This window comes from Hyla sarda, chromosome 3 (assembly GCF_029499605.1).
Source record: "Hyla sarda isolate aHylSar1 chromosome 3, aHylSar1.hap1, whole genome shotgun sequence".
NCBI classification, from domain to species: domain Eukaryota; kingdom Metazoa; phylum Chordata; class Amphibia; order Anura; family Hylidae; genus Hyla; species Hyla sarda.
The window spans coordinates 92,755,278-92,773,902 of NC_079191.1; the positions used below are offsets into that span (position 1 = coordinate 92,755,278).

General features: G+C 43.9%; 1 protein-coding gene across 1 annotated transcript in view; it reads left to right on the plus strand.

Moving 5' to 3' along the window:
• Positions 1-18,625, plus strand: part of LOC130360596 (thyroglobulin-like) — a 68,264-nt gene that overhangs the window by 27,575 nt on the left and 22,064 nt on the right. Inside the window, exons 10-13 of the mRNA XM_056563139.1 lie at positions 486-704; positions 6,037-6,129; positions 16,198-16,413; positions 17,667-17,894. Of these exons, the coding sequence (XP_056419114.1) occupies positions 486-704; positions 6,037-6,129; positions 16,198-16,413; positions 17,667-17,894 (756 nt within the window). The remainder of the gene's footprint in view (positions 1-485; positions 705-6,036; positions 6,130-16,197; positions 16,414-17,666; positions 17,895-18,625) is intronic.

Here is an 18,625-nt window from a genome sequence, read left to right on the forward strand (position 1 = left end):
AATGTCCGGCCCTATCCTGACCCTTACACGTAAGACCGGTGTGTGCCCCAATATGAATTACTTCACATATACCTTGGGGCTGGAATCAAAGGAGGAGATTTTTCAAAACTTGTGTAGAGGAACAGTGGTGCAGTTGCCCATAGCAACCAATCAGATTACTGCTTTCATTTTTCACAGGCCCCTTTAAAAATGAAAGACGCAATCTGATTGGTTGCTATGGGCAACTGCACCGCTGTTCCTCTACACAAGTATGGATAAATCTCCCCTAATGGGAATAAATAATGATTGCTTTCTCAGGGTCTGCAAATATTCTGATATTGTGCAATCCTTTGTTTATTTTTTAACACTATAATGCCTTTATTTCATCTAGATTTTAATTTCATTAGGTATAAAACAGTATGTGCTCCACCTCTTAATGTGATCTGTACAGAAGTTCTAGAAAGTTTATAGCACATAGTTATTTTCATATATTGTATATATTTCAGCACCAGATACCCCCTGCTTAAAGGAACGACAAAAAATACTCGGAGAAAAAACACCTTCAGTTGGAAGGTTTGTGCCTAAGTGTGATGAAAAGGGTAACTACAGCCCCCAGCAGTGTCATGGCAGCACTGGTTACTGTTGGTGTGTTAATGTAAATGGTGAGGAGATAGCTGGGACAAAGACCCCACCTGGACAACCAGCTCAAAACTGCGCAGCCCATGGTAAGTTTTTAATGACCTTTATGAGGGTCATATATCAATGTATGCAACTTCTAGTGTCATGTGCATTGTGCCTCTTCATACATGCTGGCTAGTATAAGGGTGTGAAAGTGACTGTCGCCCACATTGGCACAGCAGAACAGGTATAATAGATCTGGCTTGCTGTGCATAATAAACACACTGTAGTTCGGGTGCAGCCTGCCTGGCTCACAAAGTATAAGGAGGTAGGTAGGGATGCATAGCATCATTATTTACCTCTGTTTTCTGGGTATGGTGCTCTGCACCTCTGTATACTGTACAGGAGCCTGGACTCCTGTTACTCTAATGATAGGAGTCCCTGCTCTGTACTAGCTGTGCACACAGCTATACAGCTGGGGATTCCGCTGTGGGTGAGCAGGAGGTATATATTGTATACCTCCTATCGTGCAAAAAAAGAATAAACTAGCGATGTTGTACATCGCTACGCAACTCTGTTTGGAACAGGCACAAACAATAGCAATCTCTATAGAGATTGCTATTTGCTGCATACAGACCAAATGGGCAGGGCCGGCGTTAGGGCGGGGTGCAATCTGGGCAATTTCCCAGGGGCCCACTGAGGGCTGCTCAGTGGTGGATCCAGGGGAACGATCCGCCACTGAGTTGCCCGCAGGAGGCCCCGTCACATTCGGGACATCCCTGTGTCCCAAAAGATCTTTTGGGGACAGAAGGATGTCCAGGTTACCTTTCTGCAGCCCGACGTTAACTTTAAAAACGCAGGGGCCGCCGGGAGGTAGCGCACGCAGGGACGTCATGCGCCCATAGGAATGGAGGAGCGGAGCATCGAGAAGGAGGATGACGCACGCGCATGGTAAGTTACCTGCACGTCATCTTCAGTGCTCCGACCACTGCTCCTCCTGCTATGGCCCATGGGCCATAGCAGTAGATTGTGACACCTGACCGGAGGAGCGGTGGGCGGAGCACTGAAGTGGGGCAGTACACAGGCAGACAGCCTCCAGCCATACATTGTATGTGGCTGAAGGCTGTATGTCTGTGGGGGAGCTATACTGCACCTAATGTGGGGAACTATACTGCACCTAATGTGGGGAACTATATTGCACCTAATGTGGAGGAACTAAACTGCACCTAATGCAGAGGAACTATACTGCACCTAATGTGGGGAACTATACTGCACCTAATGTGGGGAACTATACTGCACCAAATTTGGGGAACTATACTGCACCTAATGTGGGGGAACTATACTGCACCTAATGTGGGGAACTATACTGCACCTAATGTGGGGAACTATACTGCACCAAATTTGGGAAACTATACTGCACCTCATGTGGGGGAACTAAATATTGAAAACATGCAATTAACATGACCCTAAAACACCAATATAAGTATTATTCATGGAAAAAATATATTTGATGAATATCAGACACACAGGTTGAAGAATAAAGCTATCACACTGCAGATTGATGGAGGAAAACTAAATTTTTTATTTTAGCACACAGCGCCAACATAACAAAATGTAAAAAAAAGCGTTAAAAAGTCTAATGACGCATTGTGTGTAACCATATTAGATTAACAGAACACTCTGCTTAAATAGCAGCTTGTCTGTCCGGTATCTTCTGTAGTGAACAACTAGATGGAATAAACCTTCAGGGTCAAAATATATAATAAAAAGCATAAAATCAGAGGCAAAGACTCTAATCTTTATAAATCCATTTTATTGACTGAATCCTCGTATCTTCCATAAACTGCTAACATAAAGAACAATAATAAAATGTAAACAAAACCTCATAGTTGTTTTAACTACAAATTATCACAATGGTTGCAGCACTAAGGACCTTAGCACATATCCAACAGGTCAATGAGATTTTATGTTCTGTTTTTGCTATATACACTATAAAGGAATACAGTAGTGTAACGTCCGGCCCTATCCTGACCCTTACACGTAAGACCGGTGTGTGCCCCAATATGAATTACTTCACATATACCTTGGGGCTGGAATCAAAGGAGGAGATTTATCAAAACTTGTGTAGAGGAACAGTGGTGCAGTTGCCCATAGCAACCAATCAGATTACTGCTTTCATTTTTCATGAGCCTGGACTCCTGTTACTCTAATGATAGGAGTCCCTGATCTGTACTAGCTGTGCACACAGCTATACAGCTGGGGATTCCGCTGTGGGTGAGCAGGAGGTATATATTGTATACCTCCTATCGTGCAAAAAAAGAATAAACTAGCGATGTTGTACATCGCTACGCAACTCTGTTTTGCACAGGCACTAACAATAGCAATCTCTATAGAGATTGCTATTTGCTGCATACAGTCCAAATGGGCATCATTATCCTATACACGGTCCGAGGTTGGACACAGCTTCTCCTGGGCCAGACACGGGGAATAAAGGAACACACCCACGTTAGGTTATGGAGAACTGTCTTTACTGAGCAGGGTGTAGATGGTATTACACAGACAGTTTGGTGCTGGGTGAGAGGATGCAGTGTAACCCCTTGGGAGCCCTGTTGTCTTTTTGGGACTTGTGGTGCTTTCATCAAAGGATCGATTTGAAAGACACGTAAATGAATCCTGGTAGGTAGGATTCATCATGGTCTTGTAGCCTTCTCCACCAGGGCATGAACTTTCACCATGCGGGTGATCATTGCAGAATGGCCGGATTGAATAAATTTGATCTGGGCCTTCCCTCGAGGCTTCTACACAACAACACACCTTTACTGCACTGTGGCTCAACTTACACTGTGGCCCTCCTCCCCCACTACACTATATAGGGGAGAATTTAGGGGTTCCCATTGGCAGGCAGGTTCACATGGGGTTTACACAGCTCCTCTCTTAAGGGCAGGGCCGCCATCGGGGCAATACAGGCAGTACTGCCGTCAGGGGCCCGGACCAGAAGCACTGTGTAGAGGGGCCCCAGCTGCCGACACTTTCACCCTCCTCTCGCACCCCACACCTAATGTCAGTAAAAAGAACAGTCTCCTTGCAAAGCAACAGGGCTCCGGAGCCCATCCTCTCCCCTCCCCCATGCCCTGCCTGTACCCAGGCCTCTCTCCTCTCTCGTGGGCCCCTCCCCCACGCAGGCCTCTTGCTGTATACACCTCGGCAGTCGGGGAATAGGAGGAGGAGGGGGCTGCAAGGTGCACAGTCTGAAGCCTGAAACTAAAGTGAAACTGAAACTAAAAGTCACACAAGATGTGGACCCCCCTGGAGCTGCTCAATTCTGCCTAAAAAGTAGGTGTATGTGTGTGTATGTGTGTATGTATGTATGTATGTGTGTATGTATGTATGTATGCGTGTATGTATGTATGTGTGTGTATGTATGTGTATCTTGAGCCTAATCATGTGTGTATATAATGTATACATGTTATGTATGTAATGTGCATGTGTTTGTATCTGTGCATTGTTTGTCTATGTATGAATTTATTTGTGTGTTCACAGTGTGGGACACTACTTGGTTATATGGGGGCTCTCTTCAGGTGACTGGGAAAGCTGTGTGTACTGCATGTCACCCAGCTTTCCCACTCTCCTGAAGGGAATATGTGTCTGGTAAAACAGCCATATTAGAGAGATGACATGGAGGGAAATAACAGATGTCACAATAGTACTCTGCCATAAAGGAGTCTTAGTGCAAGACTTACAGTACTTCTTCAGCTTTATACGACTCTTGAATAGCAGAATACTAGTGTGACATCTAGTACTTAATGCCTTCAATACAGCTGTTTCACCAGACATATATATTCTCTTCAGGAGGCTAGGAAAGCTGGGTGACAGGCAGTACATAAAGTTAGGAAAGTAATGTGAGCCCTGCACTGTGTAATGTCACCCAGCTTTCCAAGTCTCCTGAAAGCCCAGAAGTGATGATCTGCTTGTCCTCCCTTTACTTGTCATGGAGTATGGAAGCTGTGCCCTCTCCCTGCCACCGCCCTTCACACTAAGGGTGCGTTCACACGGAGTAAATGAAGAGTAATTCCCGCCGAAAAATTTATGGTCGGAAAAAATAATTTTATTTTCGCACGCAATTCACAGGAAATTCGCGTGCAGTTTGGGCAGAATTGCGCGCGGAAATGGGGGAGAAAGAAGTGAAGGTTTTTTCAGCCATTTCCGTGTGAATTCCGTGCAAATTGCACGCGAATACGATGTCGGTGGATTTTTTTTTACCATTGACTTCAATTGATTTCTGCTCGCGGATTCCGCTTGAAGAATGAACATGTTCTTTCTTCAAGCAGAACAGAATTCAGCGTCGGAATTCTGCTAGCAGAATTTCCGCAGTGTGAACAGGACAGCGGAAGTAACATTGAAGTCAATGGGCAGAGGAGATGTGCATTCATTTAGAAGAGAGAATTTAAGAGGAATTACTCAAGTAAATTCCTCTTGAATTACTCCGTGTGAACGCACCCTAAGGCTGGGTTCACATTACTTTTTGATGATCTGGTCACTGGACACGGCCCGTATCTAATTCATTTGAATAAGGCTGGGTTCACACTACATTTTTCAACTACGGTTCCCGCATACGTTTTCTATCAAAAACCGTATGGGGAAAAAACGGATGGAACAGTATGGGAAAAAGTAAACCGTATGCGTTTTTAAACCGTATACTGTTTTTAAAAGTGCATACTGTTCCGTCCGTTTTTATAGGAAAAAAAACATACGTTTTTGAAAATTTTGTCCATTTTTAATGGGAGGGGTCTTGGGTGGGGACTTTAGGATTCAAATGCGCATGTGCAAAGTAAAAACGTATACGTTTTTCCCGTATGGAACCGCATACATGTGCGTTTCCCATTGACGTCCATGTTAAAAAAAACGTATGCGGTTGCAGTACGGTTTTTAAACTGGAGACAAAATCGTGGTCAACCACGGACTTCTGAAGAAGGGGTCGATCTGAGTACCCTGAAACGCGTTTAGGTTTAGACACTGTCTGAACTAGAGCATTAGAAAAGCTAGTAGTAATTATGCCATCAACAATAATTGGCCCCACTTTCTCCTTATATAAAAGGGTGCACTACATGCCTCCACACAATATTATAGCTTTATTTGTGCCTCCACACAACATGCCCCAATTGTGGCTCCTTACATAGAAGTTAGGCACCCCTTTGTACCCTCATACAGTGCAAGTGATCACCATTTTTTCCCCATACAACTGTAGTTCTGTTTGTGCACCAATCTAGTAGAAACGTAACCCCTGACCCACTAGTGGAAAGTTAGGTAAATAGCAGATAGGTGAACCCCCATTTAGTTGAAAGTAGGTGCATTGGCCCTCCCATCTGTACAAGTAAAGAGTTTTTGTTTTGTTTTTTACAATTTTAATCTAGAATATAAAGCAATTTGTATGTCTTTCAGCAGCTGATACGCCCTGCTTAAAGGAACGACAAAAAATACTTGGAGAAAAGGCACCTGTAATTGGAGGATTTGTACCTCAGTGTGATGAAAAGGGTATCTACAACCCGCAGCAGTGTCATGGCAGCATCGGTTACTGTTGGTGTGTTAATGTAAATGGTGAAGAGATAACTGGGACAAAGACCCCACCTGGACAACCAGCTCAAAACTGTCCAGTTCAGGTTTGAAGTGGATTTGAAGGGTCTTTGTATTAGAAATACCCCACAAATGACCCCATTATAAAAACTGCACCCCCCAAAATATTCAAAATGACATTCAGTAAGTGTTTTAACCCTTTAGGTGTTTCACAGGAATAGCAGCAAAGTGAAGGAGAAAATTCAAAATCTTCATTTTTTACACTCGCATGTTCTTGTAGACCCAATTTTCGAATTTTTGCAAGGGGTAAAAAGGAGAACATTTTTACTTGTATTTGAAACCCAATTTTTCTCGAGTAAGGACATACCTCATATGTCTATGTAAAGTGTTCAGCGGGCGCAGTAGAGGGCTCAGAAGGGAAGGAGCGACAAATGGTTTTTGGGGGGCATGTCACCTTTAGGAAGCCCCTATGGTGCCAGGACAGCAAAAAAAAAAAACACATGGCATACCATTTTGTAAACTAGACGGGGAACGTAACAAGGGGTAAAGTGATCCTTAATACCCCACAGGTGATTCACAACTTTTGCATATGTAAAAAAAAAAAAAATGTTTTTACCTAAAATGCTTGGTTTCCCAAAATGTTTACATTTTTAAAAAGGGTAATAGCAGAAAATACCCCCCAAAATTTGAAGCCCAATTTCTCCCGATTCAGAAAACACCCCATAGGGGGGGTGAAAAGTGCTCTGCTGGCGCACTACAGGTCTCAGAAGAGAAGGAGTCACATTTGGCTTTTTGAAAGCAAATTTTGCTCTGGGGGCAGGCCGCATTTAGGAAGCCCCTATGGTGCCAGAACAGCAAAAAAAAAACACATGACATACCATTTTGGAAACTAGTCCCCTCAGGGAACGTAACAAGGGGTAATGTGAACCTTTATACCCCACAGGTGTTTCACGACTTTTGCATATGTAAAAAAAAATATTTTTTTTTTACCTAAAATGCTTGTTTTCCCAAAAATGTTACATTTTTAAAAAGGGTAATAGCAGAAAATACCTCCCAAAATTTGTACAGAGATACCCCATATGTGACCCTAAACTGTTGCCTTGAAATACGACAGGGCTCCAAAGTGAGAGCGCCATGCGCATTTGAGGCCTAGATTAGGGACTTGCATAGGGGTGGACATAGGGGTATTCTACGCCAGTGATTCCCAAACAGGGTGCCTCCAGCTGTTGTAAAACTCCCAGCATGCCTAGACAGTCAGTGGCTATCTGGCAATACTGAAAGTAGTTGTTTTGCAACAGCTGGAGGCTCCATTTGGGAAACAGTGGCGTACCAGATGTTTTTCATTTTTATTGGGGAAGGGGGCTGTGTAGAGGTATGTGTATATGTAGTGTTTTTACTTTTTATTTTTTGTTAGTGTAGTGTAGTGTTTATAGGGTACAGTCGCATGGGTGGGGGGTTCACAGTAGTTTCTCGCTGGCAGTTTGAGCTGCGGCAGAAAATTTGCCGCAGCTCAAACTTGCAGCCGGATATTTACTGTAAACCTCCGCCCATGTGAGTGTACCCTGTACGTTCACATTGGGGGGGGAGAAACATCCAGCTGTTGCAAAACTACAACTCCCAGCATGTACGGTCTATCAGTGCATGCTGGGAGTTGTTGTTTTGCAACAGCTGGAGGCACACTGGTTGTGAAACACCGAGTTTCGTAACAAACTCAGTGTTTTGCAACCAGTGTGCCTTCAGCTGTTGCAAAAGCTACAACCCCCAGCATGTACGGACAGCGGAAGGGCATGCTGGGTCTTGTAGTTATGCAACAGCTGGAGGCATACTACTTTGGCTGGGGATGCTGGGGATTGTAGTTATGCAACAGCTGGAGACACACTGGTTTGCTACTTAACTCAGTGTGCCTTAAGCTGTTGCAAAAGTACAACTCTCAGCAGTCACCGACAGCCAACGGGCATGCTGGGAGTTGTAGTTATGCAACCAGCAGATGCACCAATACAACTCCCAGCATGCACTTTAGCTGATTGTGCAAGCTGGGAGTTGTAGTTATACAAAGTTGTGGTGGTCTGCCTCCTGCTGTTGCATAACTACAGCTCCCAGCATGCCCTTTTTGCATGCTGGGAGCTGTTGCTAAGCAACAGCAGGATGCTGTCACTCACCTCCTACTGCTGCTCCGGGACAAGGGTCAGTCCCTCGCCACCGCTGCTCCTGGCGCCCCGATCCCAACATTGACGCCGGGGATAGGGGTCCCCAGCTCCCGGGATCTTCTTCCCGCACCCGCTCACGCCCTCCGGAAGAGGGGTGGAGCGGGTTGAGGGAGTGACACCCGCAGCAGGCGCCCTGATTGGTCGGCCAGTAAACCGGCCGACGAATCAGGGCGATCGTGAGGTGGCACCAGTGCCACCTCACCCCTGCTGGCTATGGCTGTTCGGCCCCGATCAAATAGTAATTCCGGGTCACTGGAGACCCGATTGACCCGGAATCGCCGCAGATCACTGGGCTGAATTGTCCAGCGATCTGCTGCCATCGCCGACATGAGGGGTCATCATGACCCCCCTGGGCGATATGCCGCGATGCCTGCTGAACGATTTCAGCAGGCATCGGGCACCGGCTCCCCTCCAGTCCTTAAGGACTCGGAAACTGGGGCGTAGGAGTACGTCCATTGTTCTTATGAATACGCCCTGCATTCCGAGTCCTTAAGGACGCAGGGCGTATCCATACGCCCGTGGGAATTCCGGTCCCCACCGCTAGCCGGTTGGGGACCGGAGCCGGATGCCTGCTGAAATCGTTCAGCAGGCATCCCGGCATATTGCCCAGGGGGGTCATTATGTCCCCCCATGTTGGCAATGGCCGCAGATCGCTGGACAATTCAGTCCAGCGATCTGCGGCGATTCCGGGTTCATCGGGTCTCCAGTGACCCGGTGACCCGGAACTACTGGCTGATCGGGGCCGTCTCTGACGGCCCTGAACAGCCAGAGCCTGCAGGGGTGAGGTGGCACTGGTGCCACCTCACGATCGCCCTGATTCGGCGGCCGGATTACCAGCCGACCAATCAGGGCCCCTGCTGCGGGTGTCACTCCCGCACCCGCTCCGCCCCTCTTCCGGAGGACGTGAGCGGGTGCGGGAAGATGACCCCGGGTGCTGGGGACCCCAATCCCCGGCGTTCCTGTTGGGATCGGGAGCGACGGCCACGGCGAGGGACAGTCCTGCGACGGAGCAGCAGCAGGAGGTGAGTTACAGCCTCCTGCTGTTGCTTAGCAACAGCTCCCAGCATGCAAAAAGGGCATGCTGGGAGCTGTAGTTATGCAACAGCAGGAGGCAGACCACCACAAGTCCCAGCATTCCCTTATGGGCATGCTGGAACTTATGGTTTTGCAACAGCTGGAGGCACATTTTTTCTATGGAAAAGTGTACCTTCAGCTGTTGTATAACTACAACTCCCAGCTTGCACAAACAGCTAAAGTGCATGCTGGGAGTTGTAGTGGTGTATCTGCTGGTTGCATAACTACAACTCCCATCATGCCCATTGGCTGTAGTTGTAGTTGTGCTGAAGGCACACTGGTTGTGAAACGCATTTTTTTTTTTACCTAACTCGGTGTTTCACGACCTGGTGTGCCTCCAGCTGTTGCAAACTACAACTCCCAGCAGTCACCATGCACCGTACATGCTGGGAGTTGTAGTTTTGCAACAGCTGGAGGCACACTGGTTTTGAAACACTGAGTAAGGTCACAAACTCGGTGATACATAACCAGTGTGCCTACAGCTGTTGCAAAACTAAAACTCTCAGCTTGTACAGTCTGTCAGCGCATGCTGGGAGTTGTAGTTTTGCAACAGCTGGATGCCCCCCCCCAATGTGAATGTACAGGGTACACTCACATGGGCGGAGGCTTACAGTAAGTATCGGGCTGCAAGTTTGAGCTGCGGCAAATTTTCTGCAACAGCTCAAACTTCCAGCGAGAAACTACTGTGAACCCCCCGCCCGTGCGACTGTACCCTAAAAACACTACACTACACTAACAAAAAATAAAATAAAAAGTAAAAAACACTACATATACACATACCCCTACACAGCCCCCCTCCCCTCCCCAATAAAAATGAAAAACGTCTGGTACTCCACGGTTTCCAAAACGGAGCCTCCAGCTGTTGCAAAACAACTATTCCCAGTATTGCCAGACAGCCACTGACTGTCCAGGCATGCTGGGAGTTTTACAACAGCTGGAGGCACCCTGTTTGGGAATCACTGGCGTAGAATTCCCCTATGTCCACCCCTATGCAATCCTTAATTTAGGCCTCAAATGCGCATGGCGCTCTCACTTTGGAGCCCTGTCGTATTTCAAGGCAACAGTTTAGGGTCACATATGGGGTATCGCCGTACTCAGGAGAAATTGTGTTACAAATTTTGGGGGGTATTTTCTGCTTTTACCCTTTTTAAAAATGTTAAATTTTAGGGAAAAGAAGCATTTTAGGTAAATTTTTTTTTATTTTTTTTACATATGCAATAGTCGTGAAACGCCTGTGGGGTATTAAGGTTCACTTAACCTCTTGTTACATTCCCCGAGGGCTCTAGTTTCCAAAATAGTATGCCATGTGGGTTTTTTTTGCGGTCCTGGCACCATAGGGGCTTCCTAAATGCGGCATGCCCCCAGAGCAAAATTTGCTTTCAAAAAGCCAAATGTGACGCTTTCTCTTCTGAGACCTGTAGTGCGCCAGCAGAGCACTTTTCACCCCCATATGGGGTGTTTTCTGAATCGGGAGAAATTGGGCTTCAAATTTTGGGGGGTATTTTCTGCTTTAACCCTTTGTAAAAATGTAAATTTTTTGGGAAACCAAGCATTTTAGGTAATTTTTGTAATTTTTTTTTACATATGCAAAAGTTGTGAAACACCTGTAGGGTATTAAGGTTCACTTTACCCCTTGTTACGTTCCCTGAGGGGTCTAGTTTCCAAAATGGTATGCCATGTGTTTTTTTTTTTGCTGTCTTGGCACCATAGGGGCTTCCTAAATGCGGCATGCCCCCAGAGCAAAATTTCCTTCAAAAAAGCCAAATGTGACTTCTTCTCTTCTGAGACCTGTAGTGCGCCAGCAGAGCACTTTTCACCCCCATATGGGGTGTTTTCTGAATCGGGAGAAATTGGGCTTCAAATTTTGGGGGGTATTTTCTGCTATTACCCTTTTTAAAAATGTAAACATTTTGGGAAACCAAGCATTTTAGGTAAAATTTTTTTTTTTTTTTTTTACATATGCAAAAGTCGTGAATCACCTGTGGGGTATTAAGGTTCACATTACCCCTTGTTACGTTCCCCGAGGGGTCTAGTTTCCAAAATGGTATGCCATGTGTTTTTTTTTGCTGTTCTGGCACCATAGGGGCTTCCTAAATGTGACATGCCCCCCAAAAACCATTTGACGCTCCTTCCCTTCTGAGCCCTCTACTGCGCCCGCCGAACAATTAACATAGACATATGAGGTATGTGCTTACTCGAGAGAAATTGGGTTTCAAATACAAGTAAAAATGTTCTCCTTTTTACCCCTTGCAAAAATTCATAAATTGGGTCTACAAGAACATGCGAGTATAAAAAAATGAAGATTGTAAATTTTCTCCTTCACTTTGCTGCTATTCCTGTGAAACCCCTAAAGGGTTAAAACGCTTACTGAATGTCATTTTGAATACTTTGGGGGGTGCAGTTTTTATAATGGGGTCATTTATGGGGTATTTCTAATATGAAGACCCTTCAAATCCACTTCAAACCTGAACTGGTCCCTGAAAAAAAGCGAGTGTCAAAATTTTGTGAAAAATTGGAAAATTGCTGCGGAACTTTGAAGCCCTCTGATGTCTTCCAAAAGTAAAAACTCATCAATTTTATGATGCAAACATAAAGTAGACATATTGTATATGTGAATAAAAAAAAAAAATTTGGAATATCCATTTTCCTTACAAGCAGAGAGCTTCAAAGTTAGAAAAATGCAAAATTTTCAAATTTTTCATCAAATTTTGGGACTTTTCACCAAGAAAGGATGCAAGTTACGACAAAAATTTAACACTTTGTTAAAGTAGAATATGTCATGAAAAAACAATCTCGGAATCAGAATGATAACTAAAAGCATTCCAGAGTTATTAATGTTTAAAGTGACAGTGGTCAGATTTGCAAAAAATGGCCGAGTCCTTAAGGTGAAAAAGGGCTCAGTCCTTAAGGGGTTAAAGGGGTTTTCCGGTGAAAAACTTTTTTCTTTTTAAATCAACTGGTGCCAGAAAGTTAAACAGATTTGTAAATAACTTCTATTAAAAAAACTCAATCCTTCCTGTACTTATTAGCTGCTGAATACTACAGTGGAAATTCTTTTCCGTTTGGAACAAACAGCTGTCTGCTGACATCACGAGCACAGTGCTCTCTGCTGACATCTGTCCAGAGTAAAAGGAAATCCCCATAGCAAACATATTCTGTTCTGGACAGTTCATAAAATGGACAGAGATGTCAGCAGAGAGCACTGTGGTCATAATGTCAGCAGACAGGTCTGTGTTTCAAAAAGAAAATAATTTCCGCTGTAGTATTCAGCAGCTAAGAAGTACAGGAAGGATTAAGATTTTTTAATAGAAGTAATTTACAAATCTATTTAACTTTCTGGCACCAGTTGATTTAAAAAAAAAAGGTTTTCACCGGAGTACCCCTTTAAGGATGGTTTCATGGGTGTCCAAGAAATTATAATTTTAATCTTATCGATGCTTCGCCTCTTCTTGACAATGCCATAAAGAGGACATAGTTAATATAACGTATAGCACAGGCATGTAAAAAAAAAAAAACAGATTCTAAAGAAGAATCAAGCTGCCATTTCCCAATTTGAATGTTGCAGTTTCTAATCGGGGAGGCTCTAGACTTTTTAAAGCCTTAGATGAAATTTAAAAACGAGGCCCTCATTGACACTTATAATATAAAATCATATGCAAACCATAATCAATATGGACTGCATAAATCTATTATTTTAAGACATGTCTTAAAAACGGCACTGATTCATTTTCTGAAGACTCAACTGGTGATCCAAGCTGGCAGCACCCAGGGCAGGGCAAAGTATTGTGCGATATTGTGTGGAGGGTCCTCAAAAAGGATTTGAGGCACCTAGGCAGCAAGTCCACCAAGGAAATATTTTATGAAATATTACCTGTACCATGTGCCACAACAGGGAGGCAGCGGGAGATTAGGGAGGTTAACAAGTGGCTATGGAACAGGTGTAGGAAGAAGGGGTTTTGGTTCATGGAGAACTGGGCCAGCTTCTCTGACTGCTAGAGGCTCTACAGTAGCCATGGTCTGCACCTAAATTGGGAGGGTGCAGCTGTGCTTGGGGAGTAGATGGCATAGAGGTTGGAGGAGTGTTTTTACTAGGGAATGGGGAGAGCAACTACAAAAGTAGAGGACAAAATAATGTAGAGAGGGAACTGAAACTTACTAATTTACTTGAGTGTGGAGCAGAGGGAGGGGTTCATAGAGATAGGGATAATTAAAAAAAAAAACTCTTAATTGCATGATAGAAGTCTGACCAATATAATTGTCAAACTGCAGTTGCTAATGTCTGAGGAAGATTTAGAACAGAGACATGGCTGGACGATAGCTATGACTGGGTTGGGTAACTTACAGGGTTATAGTTTCTTCTGAAACAGTCGTAAAAAGGGGCAGGGGTTTGCCTTTATGTAAAGTCCTATCTAAAGGCCATACTGTGGGAAGATAAATGTGAGGAAAATGATAATGTGGAGTCCCTGTGGGTAGAAATATATGGAAAGAAAAATATAATATTACTGATAGGGGTCTGCAACCATGTCTCCAAATGTAATAGAAGCAACAGGCAATCCATTGTTTGAGGCAAACAGATAAGGCAGCAAACCAACAGACCTGACAAAGTAATGTGCATGATGGGGAACATCTAGGAAATAATGACCACAAAATAATATAAAATGTGATCAGCCCTTAACCCCTAGAGAACATGCACCGTACATGTATGTTGATGTGCTCAGATACTTAGCGCACATAAACGTACATGTACAGGACTAGGTTACGTTCTCACCCAACAAATTGATCGGAATGGGCCGGCTGCTGTTACTAGCAGTGGGGACCTCATGGATAATGGTGGACATTAGCGATCCAGCTGATGTCTGCCATTAACCCTTCAGATGCCATAATTAATACTGATCAAGGCATCTGAAGTATTGCGAAGGTGTACAGACACACATGGTCGGCGGAGCTACACTCACCTGCTCCAGCCGAGGGCTGCACTCTTCTTCTCTGGTCTGCCTTCTAGCAGACCAGAGAAGTGGATGGCATATACTACTGATACGTGCTTTGCCTATGCATAGCACAATTCAGTATTTGCAATCAAAAGATTGACATAAATAGTACCCAGTGGGAACTGAAAAAGTGTAGAAAAATAAAAAATAAAAGTTAATAAAAAAGCTTTCGGGAAAGTGAATAAGCCCCTCTCCCAATAAAACATTAACTGTGCAGTGGTCTCTAAACTGTGGGCAAAACTACAACTCCTAGCATGCCCACACAGCAGTTTGCTGTCTGGGCATGCTGGGATTTGTAGTTTTGCAACATCTGGAGAAAAGGGTAGCTACAGCCCCCACCAGTGTCATGGCAGCATCGGTTACTGTTGGTGTGTTCATGTAAATGGTGAAGAGATAGCTGGAACAAAGACCCCACCTGGACAACCAGCTCAAAACTGCGCAGCCCATGGTAAGACTTTTTTTTTTTATAAATGCAAAGAAAAGATACAGTGATCGGCACAGCCCTCTAGTATAACTACTAGACCCAGTGTATGCAGTCTTTCTGCAGATCGGGGTGCTCAATGGTAAAACACAACGGCAGCAAGCAAATAAAAGGTTGTCCCTCATCGAAGTAGGTGTACAACAAGTTTTTTTTTTTTATTTAACATTACCAGCAGTTTTTCCATGGCGAACCTGTGGAGGTAGATGCTGCCATGAAAAACTTTGCAGGTATAAGTAATTTCGCAGTTGGATGTGCTTCCTCTGTCAGAGAAAGAGTGCAAAACAGCTGTCACCTACAAAGTATGTAAATATATGTGCTGCATGAAAACATTGAAATTACTGATTTGTTTTAAACACCATTAACATTATTAAAACATTTTTGATCTTACAATGTATGAACCCAGCCTCTAAGTTAAAGCATAACAATTTAAGACATGTCCTAGAGACATGTCAAAGGTTTTTATCTGTCAAAGGTATTTGTGTCCATTATTGTGTGGATCTGGCTCTGACCTAAGGGTTAAGTTATCCTAAGTTCAGCTTTCTGTGTTGCTGTGGCAACTCCTGTACCAATTAGGGTGTTGGAGCCTATCATTTCTGGTCTGTTTTGAACTTTTTTATTTAGCCTTTTAACCCCTTGTATCCTGACCTGCTTTCCCGACATCTGTACAGGGTTTTGTTAAAGGGTACCTCTCATCAAATAAACTTTTGATATATTTTAGATTAATGAATGTTGAATAACTTTCCAATAGCATGTTAATGAAAAATATGCTTCTTTCTATTGTATTTTTCCCGATCAGTCCTGTCAGCAAGCATTTCTGACTCATGCTGGAGTCCTAAACACTCAGAGCTGCCAGCCTGCTTTGTTCACAGCCAAACAGGCTGTGAACAAAGCAGGCTGGCAGCTCTGAGTGTTCTCCTTTGTGAACAAAGCAGGCTGGCAGCTCCGAGTGTTCTCCTTTGTGAACAAAGCAGACTGGCAGCTCGTAGTGTTTAGGACTCCAGCATGAGTCTGAAATGCTTGCTGCCAGGACTGGTAGGGAGACCCCTAGTGGTCATTTCTTCAAAGTGGAAAATTAAATAGAAAGAAGCATATTTTTTAATAACATGCAATTGTGAAGTTATTTTGCATACATTAATCTATAATATATCTAAAGTTTTTTTGATGAGAGGTACCCTTTAATTGTTTTGGACCTTGCATGTACTCAGAACAGGGACCGCCATCCAATTTCATGCCCTCTCTCCTACCACTGCCGAACATGCTTTTCCATTTGTTTTATCAGCTGAAACAGTCTGCATACAAGAAAGGCAGAAAGTGCTTGGTGCAGGGCAACCTTTACCAGGAGCTTTTGTACCGGATTGTGATGAGAAAGGCAACTACAGCCCAAAGCAATGCCATGGCAGCACTGGATATTGTTGGTGTGTTACCAAAGATGGTCAAGAGATACAGGGTACAAGAACTGCATCTGGGCAGTCCCCCCCTACATGTGAGGTCTCAGGTGAGAAAGTACAGTGAATTTCTGATACAGAATTTCATTTTTAACCCTCAATCTACCTTGTAATTATGACCAATTTACTAACAATGCCTAATATACATCTACCACAAGAATTGTCCACGCTCAACCACAAACACCTGAAAGATAAGAATGATTGGGAGGGCACCTAAAGAGGTACTCCTGTGGAAAACATTATTATTATTATTATTATTATTATTTTTCAAATCAACTGGTTCCAGAAAGTTATATAGATTTGTAAATTACTTCAATGTAAAAATCCTCCATGCACAAGGAGAGGGAGATGCCGGACAGGAGATCGCGGAGGTCTGACTACTGGGATCTCCTTCCCAGAGCTATTCTTTGGATAGGGGATAAATTGTTTAGCACCACAGTACTCCTTTAAGGCTGAGTTCACATACAGTATTTTAGGCATTACAGTATTGCGCTTCACTCCCTAGCGCTCAGCGAGCTTAGGAGTGAACCATTGCTTATTCTAATGATAACAGGGGTCTCTGCGCTGACTCTCTGGCCAGGGGTGGACTGACAACTCATGGGGCCACCGAGCAATAGAGGATCATGGGGCCCCCCCATGCACCAACCAATTGTAACCCACACCCATATAGATGCCCCACTCACATAAATAAATTAAGATTTCAATTCATAAAGAAAATATAGAAAAATCTCTGGTGTTAGTGTCTCTCCTGAACAGAGTTAAGTAGTGATGTATAACATCACTAGTTTACTCTTTACAGGTTGGGCAGGAGGTATGCATTCGCAGCTGTATAGCCACATGCAAGCTAGTACAGTAGAGGGACTCCTGTAATTAGAGTGGTGGGAGTCCAGGTTCCTGTACACTATACAACAGTCGACAGCATCAAACCTTAGCACATATACAACAGGTAAATAAGATTTTATGTTCTGTATTTTCTATATACACTATAAAGGAAAACCAATAGTGTAATGTCCTGCCTTATCCTGACCCTTACCCATTAGACTGTTGCGTTGGTCAATATGAGTTACATAAGATGAACCTTGGGGCTGAATTCAATGGGAATAAATAATGATTGCTTACACAGGGTCTGCAAATATTCTTATATTTTGCAATCCTTAGTTAATTTTTTTAACACTATAATGCTTTTATTTCATCCATATTTGTATTTCATTAGGTATAAAACAGTATGGGCCCCACCTCTTAATGTGATCTGCACCAAAGTTCTAGAAAATGTATAACACATAGTTATTCTTATATATTGTAGATATTTCAGCAGCTGATACGCCCTGCTTAAAGGAACGCCAAAAAATACTCGGAGAAAAGATACCTTCAGTTGGTAGGTTTGAGCCTCAGTGTGATGAAAAGGGTAACTACAGCCCCCAGCAGTGTCATGGCAGCACCGGTTACTGTTGGTGTGTTAATGTGAATGGTGAAGAGATAGCTGGGACAAAGACCCCACCTGGACAACCAGCTCAAAACTGCGCAGCCCATGGTAAGTTTTTTTTAAATTATAAATGCAAAGTAAAGATACAGTGATCGGCACAGCCCTCTAGTATAAACAATTTTACAATATGGGGGATATCAAAAAATCGCTTTTACTACTAGACCCAGTGTATGCAGTCTTTCTGCATATCGGGGTGCTCAATGGAAAAACACAGCGGCAGCAAGCAAATAAAAGGTTGTCCCTCATCGAAGTAGGTGTACAACAAGTTTTATTTTTAAACATTACCAGCAGTTTTTTCATGGTGAACCTGTGGGCGTAGATGCTGCCATGAAAAACTTTGCAGGTATAAGTAATTTAGCAGTTGGATGTGCTTCCTCTGTCAGAGAAAGAGTGCAAAACAGCTGTCACCTACAAAGTATGTAAATATATGTGCTATATGAAAACATTGAAATTACTGATTTGTTTAACATTATTAAAGGGGTACTCCGGTGCTTACACATCTTATCCCCTATCCAAAGGATAGGGGATAAGATGCCTGATCGCGGGAGTCCCACAGCTGGGGCCGCCCGTGATCATGCACGCGGCACCCCGTTTGTAATCAGTCCCCGGAGCGTGTTCGCTCCGGGTCTGATTACGGTCGACCGCAGGGCCGGCGGCATGTGAAGTCACGCCTCCACCCCTATGTGACATCACGCTCTGCCCCTCAATGCAAGCCTACGGGAGGGGGCGTGATAGCTATTAATCATGCCCCCTCCCAGAAGCACTAACTTCTATTATAC